This window comes from Crinia signifera, chromosome 2 (genome assembly GCF_055691185.1).
Source record: "Crinia signifera chromosome 2, ASM5569118v1, whole genome shotgun sequence".
Classification (NCBI taxonomy): Eukaryota; Metazoa; Chordata; class Amphibia; order Anura; family Myobatrachidae; genus Crinia; species Crinia signifera.
In genome coordinates this window covers 60,246,347-60,261,221 of record NC_139218.1, presented here as the reverse complement: position 1 = coordinate 60,261,221, position 14,875 = coordinate 60,246,347, and the positions used below count along the sequence as shown (strand labels likewise).

The window sequence follows — 14,875 nt, the reverse complement described above, 5'->3', positions numbered from 1 at the left end:
ACACTCTCTACCCCCTCCCCCCACATCACTGGTAAACCCCCCCCCCCCACCCCCTACTTCCACATCTTTCTGTCACAATCTCCCCCTTCCCCCACATCTCTGTCACACTCTCCCACCCTTCCCCCACATTACAATCACACTCTCCCACCCTTCCCCCACATTACAGTGACACTCTATTTTTTATTATTCTTTTTGTCCCTTCTCATCATCGTAACTTTTATATATTCCACAAGAACTTACATTGGTGTAATGTCACGTAGCTCATTAGGGGGTGGTTTTGGGATCCCGAAAGTCAGAATGCTGACAGCAGCCTCTTCATGTAGAGAATCCCAGTGGATACCTATGAGTATTTTAACCCTACCTCTGAGCCACCCCTACTTCAGCCAAACCCTCACCATTCACTACTGCAGCCCACCGCCACCCCACCAAAGCAGCATAAACCCAGTGTTTACGTTCGGGATTCTTACTGTCTGGATATGCATTCTGACTGCAGAAATTGGTCACTGTGGATTGTGATATTTACTTTAAAGTTACAATTCTCAATAAAGATTTAGTTTTTTATTACATATCAAATTCAGTGCCCTGTAAATATGTCTAAGATTTGTTTACCAAAACTATATGAAGGGCAAATAAAATGACTGACAACCTGTGTCGGGTCACATTTCTCACCATACTAGGTGAATTCAGGGTGGAGGGTTGTCACAACGAAAACAGAGCTCAGGAGGATATTCCAAAGCCTGTCTGCTCGCTACATCATTTGACTGTGGTAGAAAAGAGACATAAATGATGAATAACAGCCTTATTAAAAAGTCTTTCACAAATGGTTCATGAACACACAATTATTGGTACTTGTTTCCTAGCAGGGCGCTCAGTACGCTCTAAGCATTCAGGGCTATTCTCCATACTAAAATTGCATTGCATCACATGGGCCATTTTAGTACCGTGCGATGCGATGCAATTTTTTATGTAATTTATTCACTGCGATTGCATGCGATTACACACTATCCACGCCACCCCTAAGCGTGGCGACGGAACGCGTCCTCCCGACCTTTTCATACCCCACTATCCATGTTGGCGTGGAGGCGACTTTATATAGTGTGGCGAGCCCGAAGCGTGGCGAGCACAGCGAGCCCTGCGAGGGGCAACGGATTACTTTACATGTATTCCGCATCCCCTTGTGAGGCTCGCTGCGCTTGCCACGCTTCGAGCTCGGTGGAACTCTGCGCTCGCCCCACCATATAAAATCAACTCCACGCCGACATGGATAGTGGGGGTATGAAAAGGTCGGGAGGACGCGTTCCGCCACCCCGCTTTGGGGTGGCGTGGATAGTGGGAGGGGCCAGTAAAACCTCATTGTATGTCATACAAGTGTATAGCTAAAAGCAAGGCATCGCACCCTATAAAATCGCATGCGATTTTGCGGGAGGTGCGATGCGATCCCCTGAGGCCAACAGAGCAGTGAATAAATGACATTAAAAAATCACATCTCATCGCACGGCACTGAAACGGCCCATGCGATGCAATGCGATTTCAGTGCGGTAGTGTACGTAAGAAAACTGGGCGCCCTGCTAGGAAACAAGTACACAATTATTTTACATGCATTGTTGAATTATTTTGGTACAGTAATGAATAGTGCGATCCTCCTGTAGTTATGACTCTAAATAGTTGTAATTACTGCACGGGTACTTATGTAATATCTGGGCTCCCGTTTTTCTTATGAGACCGCGTCCCCTCGCGGGGCTCGCCACGCTTCGGGCACGGTGGCTCGCTGCGCTCGCCACACTATATAAAGTCAACTCCATGCGTAGTTGGATAGTAGGGGTATGAAAAATGGGGTGCATTTAACATGGGAGCCCAGATAATACATAAGTACCACTGCACGTTATATAATTGCTAGACAGAAAAGACACTGAAGAAATAACAAGCTTGAGTTGTTTACTCACAAAAGATACAACCATGTTTTATTCATATTTTACACTTAAAGATATATATATCTGAGTTGTACATGGCAGTACTTGAGAAGTGGTAACATTGGTCTCCAAAACAAAATGAAAGATTAAAAAAATGTGTACAACATTGTATACTGTATGTATAGGGCATATTGCCCAGACATTGGCACAGTGGTGGGAAAGGCTGTCAATCAATTTGAGCATAATGAAAATATTAATGTGATATTCAGTCCTCATATCTGCCCATTTGGACGCTCCTAAGAAATGTGCTTAAATAAGAGATGTAGCAGAACCTCGCCCCATCTTGTTCTGTGTTTCTTGAAGCTTTCTTTACCAGTAGGGATTGCAACTGAACTTATCAACCATGTTACATACAGTACATTCAATTATATTAACAATTTATAACCGAAGTCTAGAGCAGTGGTTCTCAACTTCGGTCCTCAGGGACCCCCAACAGTGCACCTTTTGCAGGTCTCCTCACAGAATCACAGGAGATATCATTAGCTCCACCTGTGATCTTTTAAAATGTGCCAGTGAGTAATTAGTGCACCCGTGAGTCTGTGAGGAGACCTGGAAAACGTGCACCGGTGGGGATCCCTGAGGACCGAGGTTGAGAGCCACTGGTCTAAAGGACCATGATTTAGTGAATTTTTGGTATTTGTAGATTGTCTACAATGTATATGATGGGAAAGATATTTAGAAACTGTGCAAATTAATTAATACATGAAGTTCTCTGTATTTTGTTTTGTAAATTGTGGTACATAAAATAAAGCAGAATCCAGCTTTGTGCAAATACTAATTGCCCTGCATGTGACTTCAGGATACTACAACACTGTAATATAAAAGTATATAACAGCAGGATAATAAATGCTAATACTGGATACCCATAATTAAGCCGTGCCTGTTTCACAGCCATTCTTACAGCTATTTGCATTGTTATCGGTAATAGCAGAATCTCTCTCTGCACATGTTACATCTGCCCCACCTGCACTGCACATGATTTTGCCCATTTTGAGAACAAATTTGTACTGCGATCAGATCTGAATAAGGGCCTATAAGTAGGCAGGTTTTTTTTGGGGCACCCAAAGTAATGGGTGCCTGTCAAAGAAAGTTTATTGTTGCTCCAATCGGGCACCCATTACCAATTGGGCACCCAAAAGCACCAAGTTAAGTTTCTCAAAGTGGCGAAATCTGACTAAAATACACCCCGCAGTGTAAAAAGTCCCTTTTGAGCACATTTTAGCTTGCCCCTAAGAGCTAAGGAACCGCAAGCTGCTTATACCTTTGTTACCATAAAACTACAATTGAAGAGAAACGTTTTAGGCAGGAAGAAGGTAGAGAGCTACGGTAGGCATTTGAAACTAGAAGTGACGCAATAACATAATCCATGTGATCATGTTATCAACATAAAGTACAGAGGTTGTAGTTAGAGTTATCATTTATATTCCCCTGGGTAACAATGCCAGCAATACAATGTACCTTAGGAACCTACAGAACCTTATTTTTTTTTGTACTTTATGGGGAGATAAAATGGAGAGAGATAAAGTACCAGCCAATCAGTTCCCAACTGTCATGTTAGCCTATGGTTGAAAAATGACAGTTAGGGGCTGTTGGCTGGTACATTATATCTGTCCAAGGCTTCGTAAATAGACACCTATGTTTGGAAAATGACTGGATCTGATTGGTTGATAGTTTATATCTTTTCACTTTATCACTCTCCAAGCCTTAATATGTCTGCCCCGATATGTGAAGAGTATGTACATCTAGAAACATTAGAAACTCCAGGCAGAACACGTTGTGCATTATGACTCAAGCATTCATCAAAGTGAAGACAAGCAGCTTAGCAGCATAGAATCTGTATACTGTATCTGGTATGTGGGAGAGTGCCTATGAGAGACTGGTATGTTCCAATGATTTCTGCAAGGTATTACAACCCCTGCATTCTGTGCTGCAATTACAAAAGCTGAATGTCATCTGTTTAACACCAGTTATATGTGGTCATGTCTTAGTGGGGAATTTTAATGGCTGTGACATTTAAGTAGAGACAGCGACTCTGCAATACTCTGCAAATTTAACCCGTGAGTAGATAAGACATTATAGCATTATAGTTTTAAAAAACTGTTATAAGCACTATTTCATGGCAGAGAACCCCAACCGCGCTAGTACTCAGATTTAATTATATAAATATATATATATGGTACTTGTGTACTATCACGGCGCCCATCGCATCGCAGACCATATCGCATGCGATGCGATATCGTGCAACGTTCCACAATGTCATACAATCTTAAAATTGTATGGCATTGTATATGGCATACAATGCCATACAATTCGATTTGAATATATAAAGTGTGGCGAGCGCAGCGAGCCACCGAGCCCGAAGCGTGGTGAGCGCATCGAGCCCCGCGCGGGGACGCACAGAACTTCGCAGGTATACGCGTGCGCTCGCCACACTTTATAAAATCAACTCCACACCGACGTGGATAGTGGGGGTATGAAAAGGTTGTAGGATGCGTACCGCCGCCCCTCGTGGGCTTGCTGCGCTCGTCACGCTTCGGGTTCACGTTTATACTTGAGGGGTGGCGTGGGGGTGCATTTCACATTGTAAGCACCCATTAGGGTGCTTATACAATTTAACATCGTATATGGGGCAAAATCGCATCGCATGCCATCGGGTGTTTGGCATGCGATGCGATGCGATCAAAAATCGGGCAAGTACACAAGTACCGTGTATATATATATATATATATATATATATATATATAAAAAGATGCACAGAGAAAAACCGATTTGTTGGGTGCCAGATCCCATATTCAATTATACATCCAATATTTCCTCATCAGAGAAAAACGACATCTGCACACCAAAAATGCTCATAATTGATTTTTTAAGCATATATTTGTAAGTCCATAGTTGAACAATACTTAAAAACACATAGCAACATATTGCATAAGGAAAAAAGCAGTGGGTCACTTATCCTTAACGGATAAGGATAAGTGACCCACTGCTTTTTTCCTTATGCAATATGTGGTGTGGTGTGCAGATGTCGTTTTTCTCTGATGAGGAAATATTGGATATATATATATATATATATATATATATATATATATATATGTTTGTGTGTGCAAACAGCTCATGTGGCAGCATCATTAGTTGATGTTACAATCCAATTTTCCATAACGATGAAGAGAAAGATAATCTGTGTCTATAACAAATTATTTTTTTTATATGTCATATTTTTTCCAATCTAAAGCCATCAGTCACATGACTAACAGGGCAAGTCAATAAATCCATAGCAAGTATGTGAAACATGTGTACACCAAATGCTGTAGAACTCCATCTCACAAATGCTGGGACAGTATTTCAGCCACATCAATACTGTACATATGGCACCATTATATAGTCTCAGTTATATTACCTGTGCATTATTCATGGAAAAACATTCCACCAGTTCAGCAAAATAAAATACAATAAGAAGGTCTCACATATCAAGGTAACCATAAAAAGTAATACGGTGATTATACCTTCACGTGAAAAAAATCGTGGATCTGTATATAAAAAATAATTTGGCAATTGTAATGAATAGCACTGAAGTTCAATTGTTTTAACATTTACGGCGATATCCAATTAGCTGCTGTAAATTCCTGCAGCTATTGTATCTATCTGGGGCTATCCAATTAGCCGTGATAACTGCACTTCTCACGGATTATGCTTATCCCAGGTAAGCAGCCCGCGGATGAGTGGCAACACGTGGCTCCAGGGAGTTATATCTAGGATCCCATTTGCTCAAAGAACTTTATTGTTAATATGTGGATAGCCCGATAGTTACCATTGGTCATATATCGCACTATCAGCCTGTTTTTTGGGGGCGTGCAAAAGCATCAGTGCTAATTGAATAGCCCCTTAGTGAGCAAATATAAGATAGACTGAAATTGAATTATCGGAGAATAAATGCAAAATATTTTTAAAAAATCTCTTTCTAATAATAATTATATCAACTAATCTCAGTCGTAGCATTTAGTAATATGCATATTATGGGTCCAATACACCTAAATCTTCACAAGAGGTTTTATTAACTGCCTTCTAATAATCACTTAAAATCAATGCCTTCTAGTAGCTCTCATGGTGGAAGACAAACCCTGTACAGGCAGAAGAGGCAGCTGCCTTGGGTGCACTGAAACTGGGTGAATGGATCATGTGACTAATAGGTCTGGTATTGTCAGATATGAGTAGAGACAGCACCAGATGTGCCGGTTGCTGAGTTCTCTAATGAACAGAAAAGGACAGTATTTGCAGCATATGATAAACTAGTCTTAATTTAAATGCTATGTAAGTAGAGAAAACATATGGGCTTCGATGTCCATGTATGTCTGTCATATGAACTCTGAAATAGGCTTTACCTCTCCACATACATAGTTAAACAAAAGCAAAATTGACATTATCAGTTAATTACATAATCAAATTGGCAAACAAAACACATGTTCTTTATAATCACAGAGAACAAACATGCAGCCACCATGCAGCATGGCAGGTCACCTACTGAGGCAATTCTTATTCTGAGATGTCTTTAGCAGAACCCTGTACACTGAGCAGACAACGCAATAATCACACAGGCCGGTAACGTCAATGAAATCAGGGTTCACCCAACGTCACCTTCAGAATAAAGCGCAAGCACCTTCCTTCCACCTGAACAAGAAGAAAACACTTCTGAGCAGGTGTCTGAAGAGGCGCTGGCTACACCCCAGTTCCTTCTTTTTTTAGGACATGTTTTATGCCTGAGAGCAGTGTTAATGTGAAACATGTTCCTAGCCACTGAAGTCTGCAGTGCGAATTTGACATTGATATGAAGTGGGCTTCTGGGCGGTCATGTAATAAATATCACTGGAGTCCCCGTTTTATTAAAATGAAAGGACTGTTTGCGATTTATGAAAATAACGCAAATCGTTTTAGGGTCTCTTGGTAGCGCCTAACCATCCAGTGACACCGCAGCACACTGGCACCAGACTCCGCTATCTACACCTGCCTCTGTCCCTCACTTTCCCATAGTGCTCCGAGTGTAACGTGGAAGCAGACGGAACTAGAGCTTCTAACCATGGTAGATTATGCTTAATATCACAGGGCATATGGTCAAGTGGCCTGATGATGGCGCTATATTTGCTCAGAGCCTTTAATGGTCTGTTTGTATAGCTTTTGTCATCTATTATAGACCCAATTGCCATCACATTGCCAAGGTGCCATTTCACAGCCCTTCATGATTATCACAGTGGGATTATACAGAGACAAATCTGCATGCTCAACAAAATTACAAAATATATTTCATCTTAACATGACATGTAAAAGGCTGGCGGATAACGTGTCCTCTGATGTAGTCAACAGAAAGGAGGGGATTTCATAAATTCCTTGGCCAACAAAAGGGTAGGCTTTCAGTCGGAGAAGACAAGGATATACTTCCACTACTCCAGCAGCAAAAGTCTAAGGTGCCCAAGGCCTGGCGACTTGGTATTTCTCTGTTTCACTGAAAAGAGCATCTGAGAGATATGCCTGGTTACTTAGTTAAGATCAGACACTGATCTTTAATTTATTTGATATTCAGTTTTTTTTTTCTTTTCTTGTAAAAGTATATTAAAAATGTAAAACATAATCCATTTGAGGTACAGTCCCCCGGAAAAGTTCACACAGATTTACAGAGTAAGAGATATGGGTTCCGTTGCTGCTGGACACAGCCCTGCGCGCACCTCTGTAGGATGGTGATACTCCCAGCCGTCTTCACGTCACTGTGGAAGTGTCTCATTTGTTTTCGATCAGTGTTTGGACCTTGTGAACCAGTTCCCTGGCTATCCTCAGAATCAGCTGTGCATCGTGGTGCTCTGCCATTTCTACAAAGACAAGGTGGGAACGCTCGGGTCAGTGTATTCACAATGTTGAGCAAGGGGGTTTGGTATGGCTGGATTTGGCATGAAAAGCCGGCGGTTGGGATCCCGGCTTTCAAAATCCCGACGTGGGAATCCCGAACGCCGAAATCCCGACAATGGGGGGAGACGTGGATCGCCCCCCCTTGCGGGCTCGCTGCGCTCGCCATGCAGCGGGCCCGGTGCCTCGCTACACTCGGCACACTAATTTATTCTCCCTCCGAGGGTGTCGTGGACACCCACGGGGAAAGAAAGTGTCGGGATTTCGGCGTTTGGGATTCCGGCGTTGGGATTTTGAACGCTGGGATCCCGACCGCCGGGATTTAAACTGCATCCCGGTATGGCTACGCGCTTGGGAGCACAAAGGTGGAAACCGGTCCAACCTGTCAAGGTGATATTCTGAAAAATTACCCAATTATGAGGAATCTCAAGTACAAGCTGCAGTATAGATGTGGGTACTTTGCCACATAATAATGAACAAAACACACGAGGATATACTGCGCTAGCACTTCAGATATTTTGGTACTTGTTTCCTAGCACGGTGCCCCCGATGTCCATCTTACGGCATCTGATCGCATTGCATCGCATGCCATATAGCCGCATACGATGCAAAGCGTTTTTTAATTGTACAAGCACCCTGATGGGTGCTTACAATGTTAAATGCACCCCCACACCAACCCCACTATCAACGCAAAGGCGAAGCACAAACCCGAAGCGTGGCGAGCACAGTGAGCCCGCGAGGGGCGTCGGTACGCGTCCTCCGACCTTTTCATACCCCCACTATCCACATCGGTGTGGAGTTGATTTTAGATAGTGTGGCGAGCGCAGCGAGCCACCGAGCCCGAAGCGTGGCGAGCCCCGCGAGGGGACGCGTATTATATTACATGTATTCCGCATGCGCTCACCACACTTTGGGCTTGGTGGCTCGTTGCGCTCACCACACTATCTAAAATAAACTTCACGCCGACGTGGATAGTGGGGGTATGAAAAGGTCGGAGGACGCATACCACTGCGCTCGCCACGCTTCGATTGGCGTTGATCCTGGGGGTGGCGTTGACTATAGGGGGCCATTTAACATTGTAAGGACCCATCAAGGTGCTTGTACAATCAAAAATCGTATACGATCGCATTGTATGGCATACGATGCAATATTTTATTGTACAATATCGCGTTGCATCGCATCGCATACCATCGTATACCTTATTTAGTACAATGGTATACGATGCAATGGGCGCCGTGCTAGGAAACAAGTACCGATATTTTCTATGTAGTTCAATTGTCTAACAATTGTGACAATACTTTAACACCAGTAAGGGTCACTCTATCTCCCTTGGTTTTTTCACAATAGTTAAATAGACAGAGTGCAATAATCAAGTTAGGAAAAAGTAATAAATGTTTAATTCTAAATCATAAAAAATGGATAAATTAAACAGATAAATCATATAAAATCCACAAAAAAAACCTAGACAACCAATAATATAAAATGACAATAAAAGATTGACTCCTTAATCAAGTGTTATCAGCAAGAGATTTTTCAAGTTATTGGCAAGAGGTTATCAGCAAAAGATATTTCACTTTTAATATAGCAGCTGATAAAGTATTGTCACAATTGTTAGACAATTGAACTACATAGAAAATAACTCAAGTGCTAGCGCAGTATATCATCGTGTGTTTTATTCACAATGTTGTTTTATTATGTAACACCCAGCTGATAGGCTATTGGTTTACTCCAAAGAGAAATGCATTATGCAGGATTATTCTTTCTTCTACTTCATAGGCATGTTACTAACAAAAGTTTCACAAAGTAAAGGTTAGCAAACTTGCTGTAGTTCATTCTAGCACTCGCTATCTTTTTAAACCCATGCAGTTCCTGTTCCCGGCCTGGGGTGTCGCTGTCTGCTGTGGTGTTTCTAGCACAGGTCTGGTTTGCATATCAGTGCTGCTATAAAGACCACACTGTGCTAGATGCACTACAGCAGACAGTGACACCCCAGGCAGGGAAGAGGAACTGCATGGGTTTTCAAAGATAGCGGGTGCTAGAATGAACACTAGACTGCACATGTGTAACAGAAACAGCCAGGTGCTAGTGCCTGTGACTAATATACATGGGCACACAGCTCCAGCGTAATATAAGTCTCAGGGCTGCCGGAAATTGCTATAATAATGGCTGATGCGCTCTAGTGCTTAAACGCTATTGTGCTGGGTTGCAGGGTGCTGCCGAATGGAGGAGACTGCACACCGGTCTCCTCCTCTCTTAAAGCTCCCCTGGGTGGAGCTAATTATTTCTGTGAGGAGACCTTGAAAAAATGCACAGTTGGGGTTTCTTTATCACCTTATAGAAAACCGTGTTCCGAGCTGTGAGGTACCTTGTGGGGAACTGAGAGATTCCGGAACTTCCAGCATCTCATTGCGGATTACTTGGACCCGCTGGGCGGAATGTGGTGACTTCTACAACCTTAATTGGCGATACATGATTTTATGTGTTTTTATGTGAGTAGAATCTTTATATAAATGCATTGTCTTGTCCAGAAGGAGATGCATTATGTACATATCTTTTGAGTTCCTCTAGGATTGACCATTTAAAAGGAGAACATGAGTGCTGTAGACTGATACCAAGGGTGAAATTTAATAGGATGAAAGATTCAGAAAGTGAGAGATTTGGTAAGAAATCTCCAGTTTTTTTAAAAGCGGCAATCATTTATACGGCAAAATCAATGGTTTTGCCGTGTAAATGATTGCCGCTTTAAAAAACAGGAGATTTCGGTACTTGTTTCCTAGCACGGCGCCCATCGGGTCCCATCGCATACCTTAACTTAAGGTATGCGATGGGACCCGACTGACCCGATTTCGCTGTGCTCGCCCCACTCACCACGCTTGGGGGGGCATACAATGAAAAATGGGGTCTGGGGGGCGTTTAACATTGGGGCCAATGTAAAATCGGGTCTCAGGGACCATTTAACATTGGTTCCAATGTAAAAATTCGGGTCAGTCGGGTCAATCGCATCGCATGCAATTTGGTTGCATGCGATGCGATTGACCCAATTTTTGCAACCCGATTGCATACAATTAAAATCGGTGGCGCCTTGCTAGGAAACAAGTACCGAGATTTCTTACCAAATCTCTTACTTTCTGAATCTCTCATCCTATTATATTTCATCCAAAGTTGGATCTCAAAGCGATTTTGTTTATAAAGAAGGTGAGTTTCTCTATGCCACCTAATTATACCCCCCTCCCCTCCCCCCATTAGAGAGAGCCAGTGGTAGGGTTTTTGGCATCCCCCTGTAAACTAGAATGCTTTTCTGTGAGAACTACTGCGTAGGGCCAATGTGGAGGTTAAAATGTTCCACCTCACCATTAGAGGTGGTGGAACTCAGTTCCACCCCGTTCCTCCTCACTTTAACCCCTGGTTACAGTAGCGCACGCAGGGGGGGTTTCTGAGTACCCAGAAACCCCCCCAGGAGTCTAAGGGTCCAAGTCTGAAAGCTGAGGGTCCCCTCTTTCCATGGGTAAAAGAATTTTAAAAATCGGCCCTTGGGAACCAGAGATATCTGACTTCAAAGCAGTGGTCCCCATTCAAGCCTGTTAATTGCTCTTCCCAGTCAGATATTTCAGGTTCTGTCTGACTTAGAGTTTTTCTGAGGGTATATTCCAAAAGCTGGGACTCTCCCCCTTTGATGGACACTAGTAGCTTGTCTCTACTCTGCCTAGAACAAGAGATATCAGCCTTCCAGCAGCTGGTTACTGCTCCAGCTCCACACACCTGGTATGTAGTTTTATATACTCATTGGCAGATTGCTCTGCCTCCTGAATGCTCATCCCCTAGTCCCCAATACCATTTGGTAGGTGGGATTCTCTAGTTTTTAATTCCATTAAAATCTAAGAAATCTATTTCTGGGAACTGGAGATATTTGCAGTCAAGCAAGCTGTGCTCCCACCAGAAAATTATGAATAATAAGCCCACTCCACTATACACCCCTCCTCTGCATATTAAACATCCTCTACCACCCTGGAAGTTATGTGTATATATAAATTTATTATTATTATTATTATTATTATTTATATACATTTGGTCTATCTATAATACTTTAACTGACCCGGCATATACTGGGTCACCTAAGTGTCCATCTCCGTGCTTTGCTCCGCCCCTCTGGAAACCCCCTTCTGAAAATCCTGCGTTTGCCACTGGGTTATACTGTATGTAAATGTTATTTTGCACCATTTGTATTTGTATTATTTTGCTTTGAGTTTTAGATGAAAATCTTCTGAACTTTCAAGTGACCTAAACAGGAAAATAAAATCTCTGTGTATTAGGTGGTGGGATAACTGCTGGTAGCGCCACTGTGGCACACATCTCTTTCTTGTATGAATATGATATGGGTCTTGGTGAAGGCCTTTGGTGTGATCAAGGACAGCAGCCTAAGAGTTTTTGCGCATTTTTTACACATACATAACAACTTTCACAATTAGGCAGGAGAGTTACAATTTAAGGTCCATTTCACACTTCTCATGATCATGAAAACTTTGTCCTGCACTAAGAAAGAGAAACATTATACGGATCCTGCACATTTCAGTGGTAGACATGCCCCCTGTAGATGTGGCCACATCCACATTATGATGTAGCCACACCCCAATAGGGTTTAGTCACACCCTTGTTGTTACATAGACAAACCTTCTATCCTAATTCATAGATCATTAAGGGTGGGATGTTCAAACATCCGCAGTCCAGCTCTGCCCCCCTTTGCCGCTCATCGCATACATAATTATCGCATATGCTCTAACATGTGATAATTATGGCAAAGGACAGCTCTTGCGTTAAGAGCTGTCCTTTGCGGTGTCAGCGGGTCCCATCGGCTCCCCCCTCCCGCCCTCCTTTACCCAGTGCTGCCGCTGCTGCGCCAGGCTCTCCTCCTCGCTGCACCCGGAAGAGGATCATAGTGCAGGGAGGAGGTCACAGGTCTGGACAACACAGCTCTGTGCGGCCTGAACACAGGTATGGGGGGGTCGTGCGGGTGGCAGGGGATCGGTGCGGGGCGGCGGGCAGTCAATGCGGGGCAGCGGTGGGTTGCGGTAGAAGCCCATAGGCCTCTATGGGGCATCGCCAGATTTTTCTTGCGATGCCCCCCGTCGCGGTAACCCGGCGGGGAATGCTTAGAGCATCCCAAAATACGGTAAAAACCCGATAACTGGGTTTTTACCGCATTTTTAGTTTAGAGAATCTCCCCTTAATTTGGGAAATAAGCAGAATCACATGTTATTATGACTCTTAAGGCCCCCATACACTGGTTCTGGAACAAATTCCCCTCAAACTTCCAGGACAACTCCCTGTGAGTGCTGACATCCAATTTGGCACTCATTATTACATATGATTTATCTCATGCGATTTATCATTTGCAATTCATCGCAGGTGCTTTTTACTGATGGTTGCACATGACGATGTGCATCAATTTCCCGATCCGATGCGCACGGGATTCCGTTTCGGATCAGATGGAATTTCAAACACATGTGGTTTGGCCCCTCTTCACTCTTGATTTCTCGCTCCGATCCGTCGGAATCGGGTGAAATTGGCCACAATGTAAGGCCACCTTAACTGTATTGCCTTCTTTGTACAAATGACAAATAGAAATTTAGAAAGAGAGAAATCTATCATGGAAAACTTTATCTTTTAACAAGCAAACCCTTGTACATTCCTCACCATTAAAAAACTTGATGATGTCTGTAAAGTCCATGTTGTTGTCTCGCACAATCTCCCGATAAACTTGTACCAAAGCTAGAGCAATGAACAGTACAAAATGCTCGGAGGAAATATGTTTGGCTGCCCAAATAACTTCCCACACAGCAAAAACGTCCTCATACAGCAACTCTGCAGAACAGAAGACGTACAACAAAAGTTAAAACATCATTTTCTGCAACACTGCAGCAGTCATTTTTCTTAAAGACAAGACCAGGCTGGTTTTAGCTGTTAGTAAAGCTCTGTTTTACACCCTCTGACAAAATCAGCACTTCCGCAAACTCAGACCCAATTACATTCCACAGTCCTCTCCAGAATTATTAGCACCCTTCATGGGAATTAGCTAAAGTCAATATATCGGACGCAAACAAGCTGTGGGGTTTTAATTTTCCCAGTGTTTGTAAACCCCAAAAAAGCTTTTGTTTTGTAACATTAATAAAAAAAAAAAAAAATAAGATACAAACATACTGGAACCTCAATATTTGGCAAAGTGTTGTTACATGCCCTGTTCTATACACTCCACATATTGGGGCAGATGTATTAAGCTTTAACAAGAGATAAATGCAAGGGTGATAAAGGCCCTTATTCTGGTTGGTGCGGTAATATCCGCGTGCGTTCGTATCGCCGATGTTTTGTGTCTGCGCATGTGCAGAGGCGTCTCTGCGCATGTGCGAGCGGGGCGTATGGCCAAATCCCGCATGAAATGTGAACACTCGGACCAGGGGGTGGAGAGGGGCGTGAAGGGCTATTTGGGCTCATTACCATATGCATACGCCCCGCGTTTCATGGGCGTTCCCATGCAAACGCTGGGCGTACGCATGGTAATGCGGCCGTGACGCACGTGTAGGGGGCGGACATATGACATCGCCGGATGTCAGCTGCCCGCCCAGATCCCTGCTTTTGCACGGAAAAATGTCCGTGTGGTCTGAGGTTGCGGGAGCTGGTGGACCATTCGGTCCTGCATTCGATGGTCTGTGACCATCGAATGATGGGGGAGGTTCCCTGAGATGGAGGAGGCGTATTCCATGACAAATACACGTGCGGTCCGTTCGGCCAGCTTCTTACCGCGTACGGACAGAGTTGGCGATCCGTACGGAAGGCGGGGTTTCGCACGCACGGTCCTGGCCGCATATTCGGATCCAGCCGCACCGATCAGAATAAGGGCCAAAGAGAGATAAACGTGCAACCAATCAGCTCCTTACTGACTTTTTTCAAACACAGCCTGTAACATGGCAGTTAGCAGGTGATTGGCTGGACGTTTAGCTCTCCTTATCACCCTTGGATTTATC

General features: G+C 43.6%; 1 protein-coding gene across 9 annotated transcripts in view; it reads right to left on the bottom strand.

Moving 5' to 3' along the window:
• Window positions 1-1,921: 1,921 nt before the first annotated feature.
• The window catches only part of SGSM2 (small G protein signaling modulator 2), a 318,515-nt gene continuing 305,561 nt past the window's right edge, over window positions 1,922-14,875 (bottom strand). For all 9 annotated transcript variants that reach the window (XM_083172218.1, XM_083172219.1, XM_083172220.1 and 6 more), the window contains 2 exons: window positions 13,551-13,718; window positions 1,922-7,825 (listed from right to left, as the gene is read on the bottom strand). In XM_083172218.1, coding sequence (XP_083028344.1) covers window positions 7,737-7,825; window positions 13,551-13,718 — 257 coding nt within the window. In that variant the 3' untranslated portion in view covers window positions 1,922-7,736. The remainder of the gene's footprint in view (window positions 7,826-13,550; window positions 13,719-14,875) is intronic.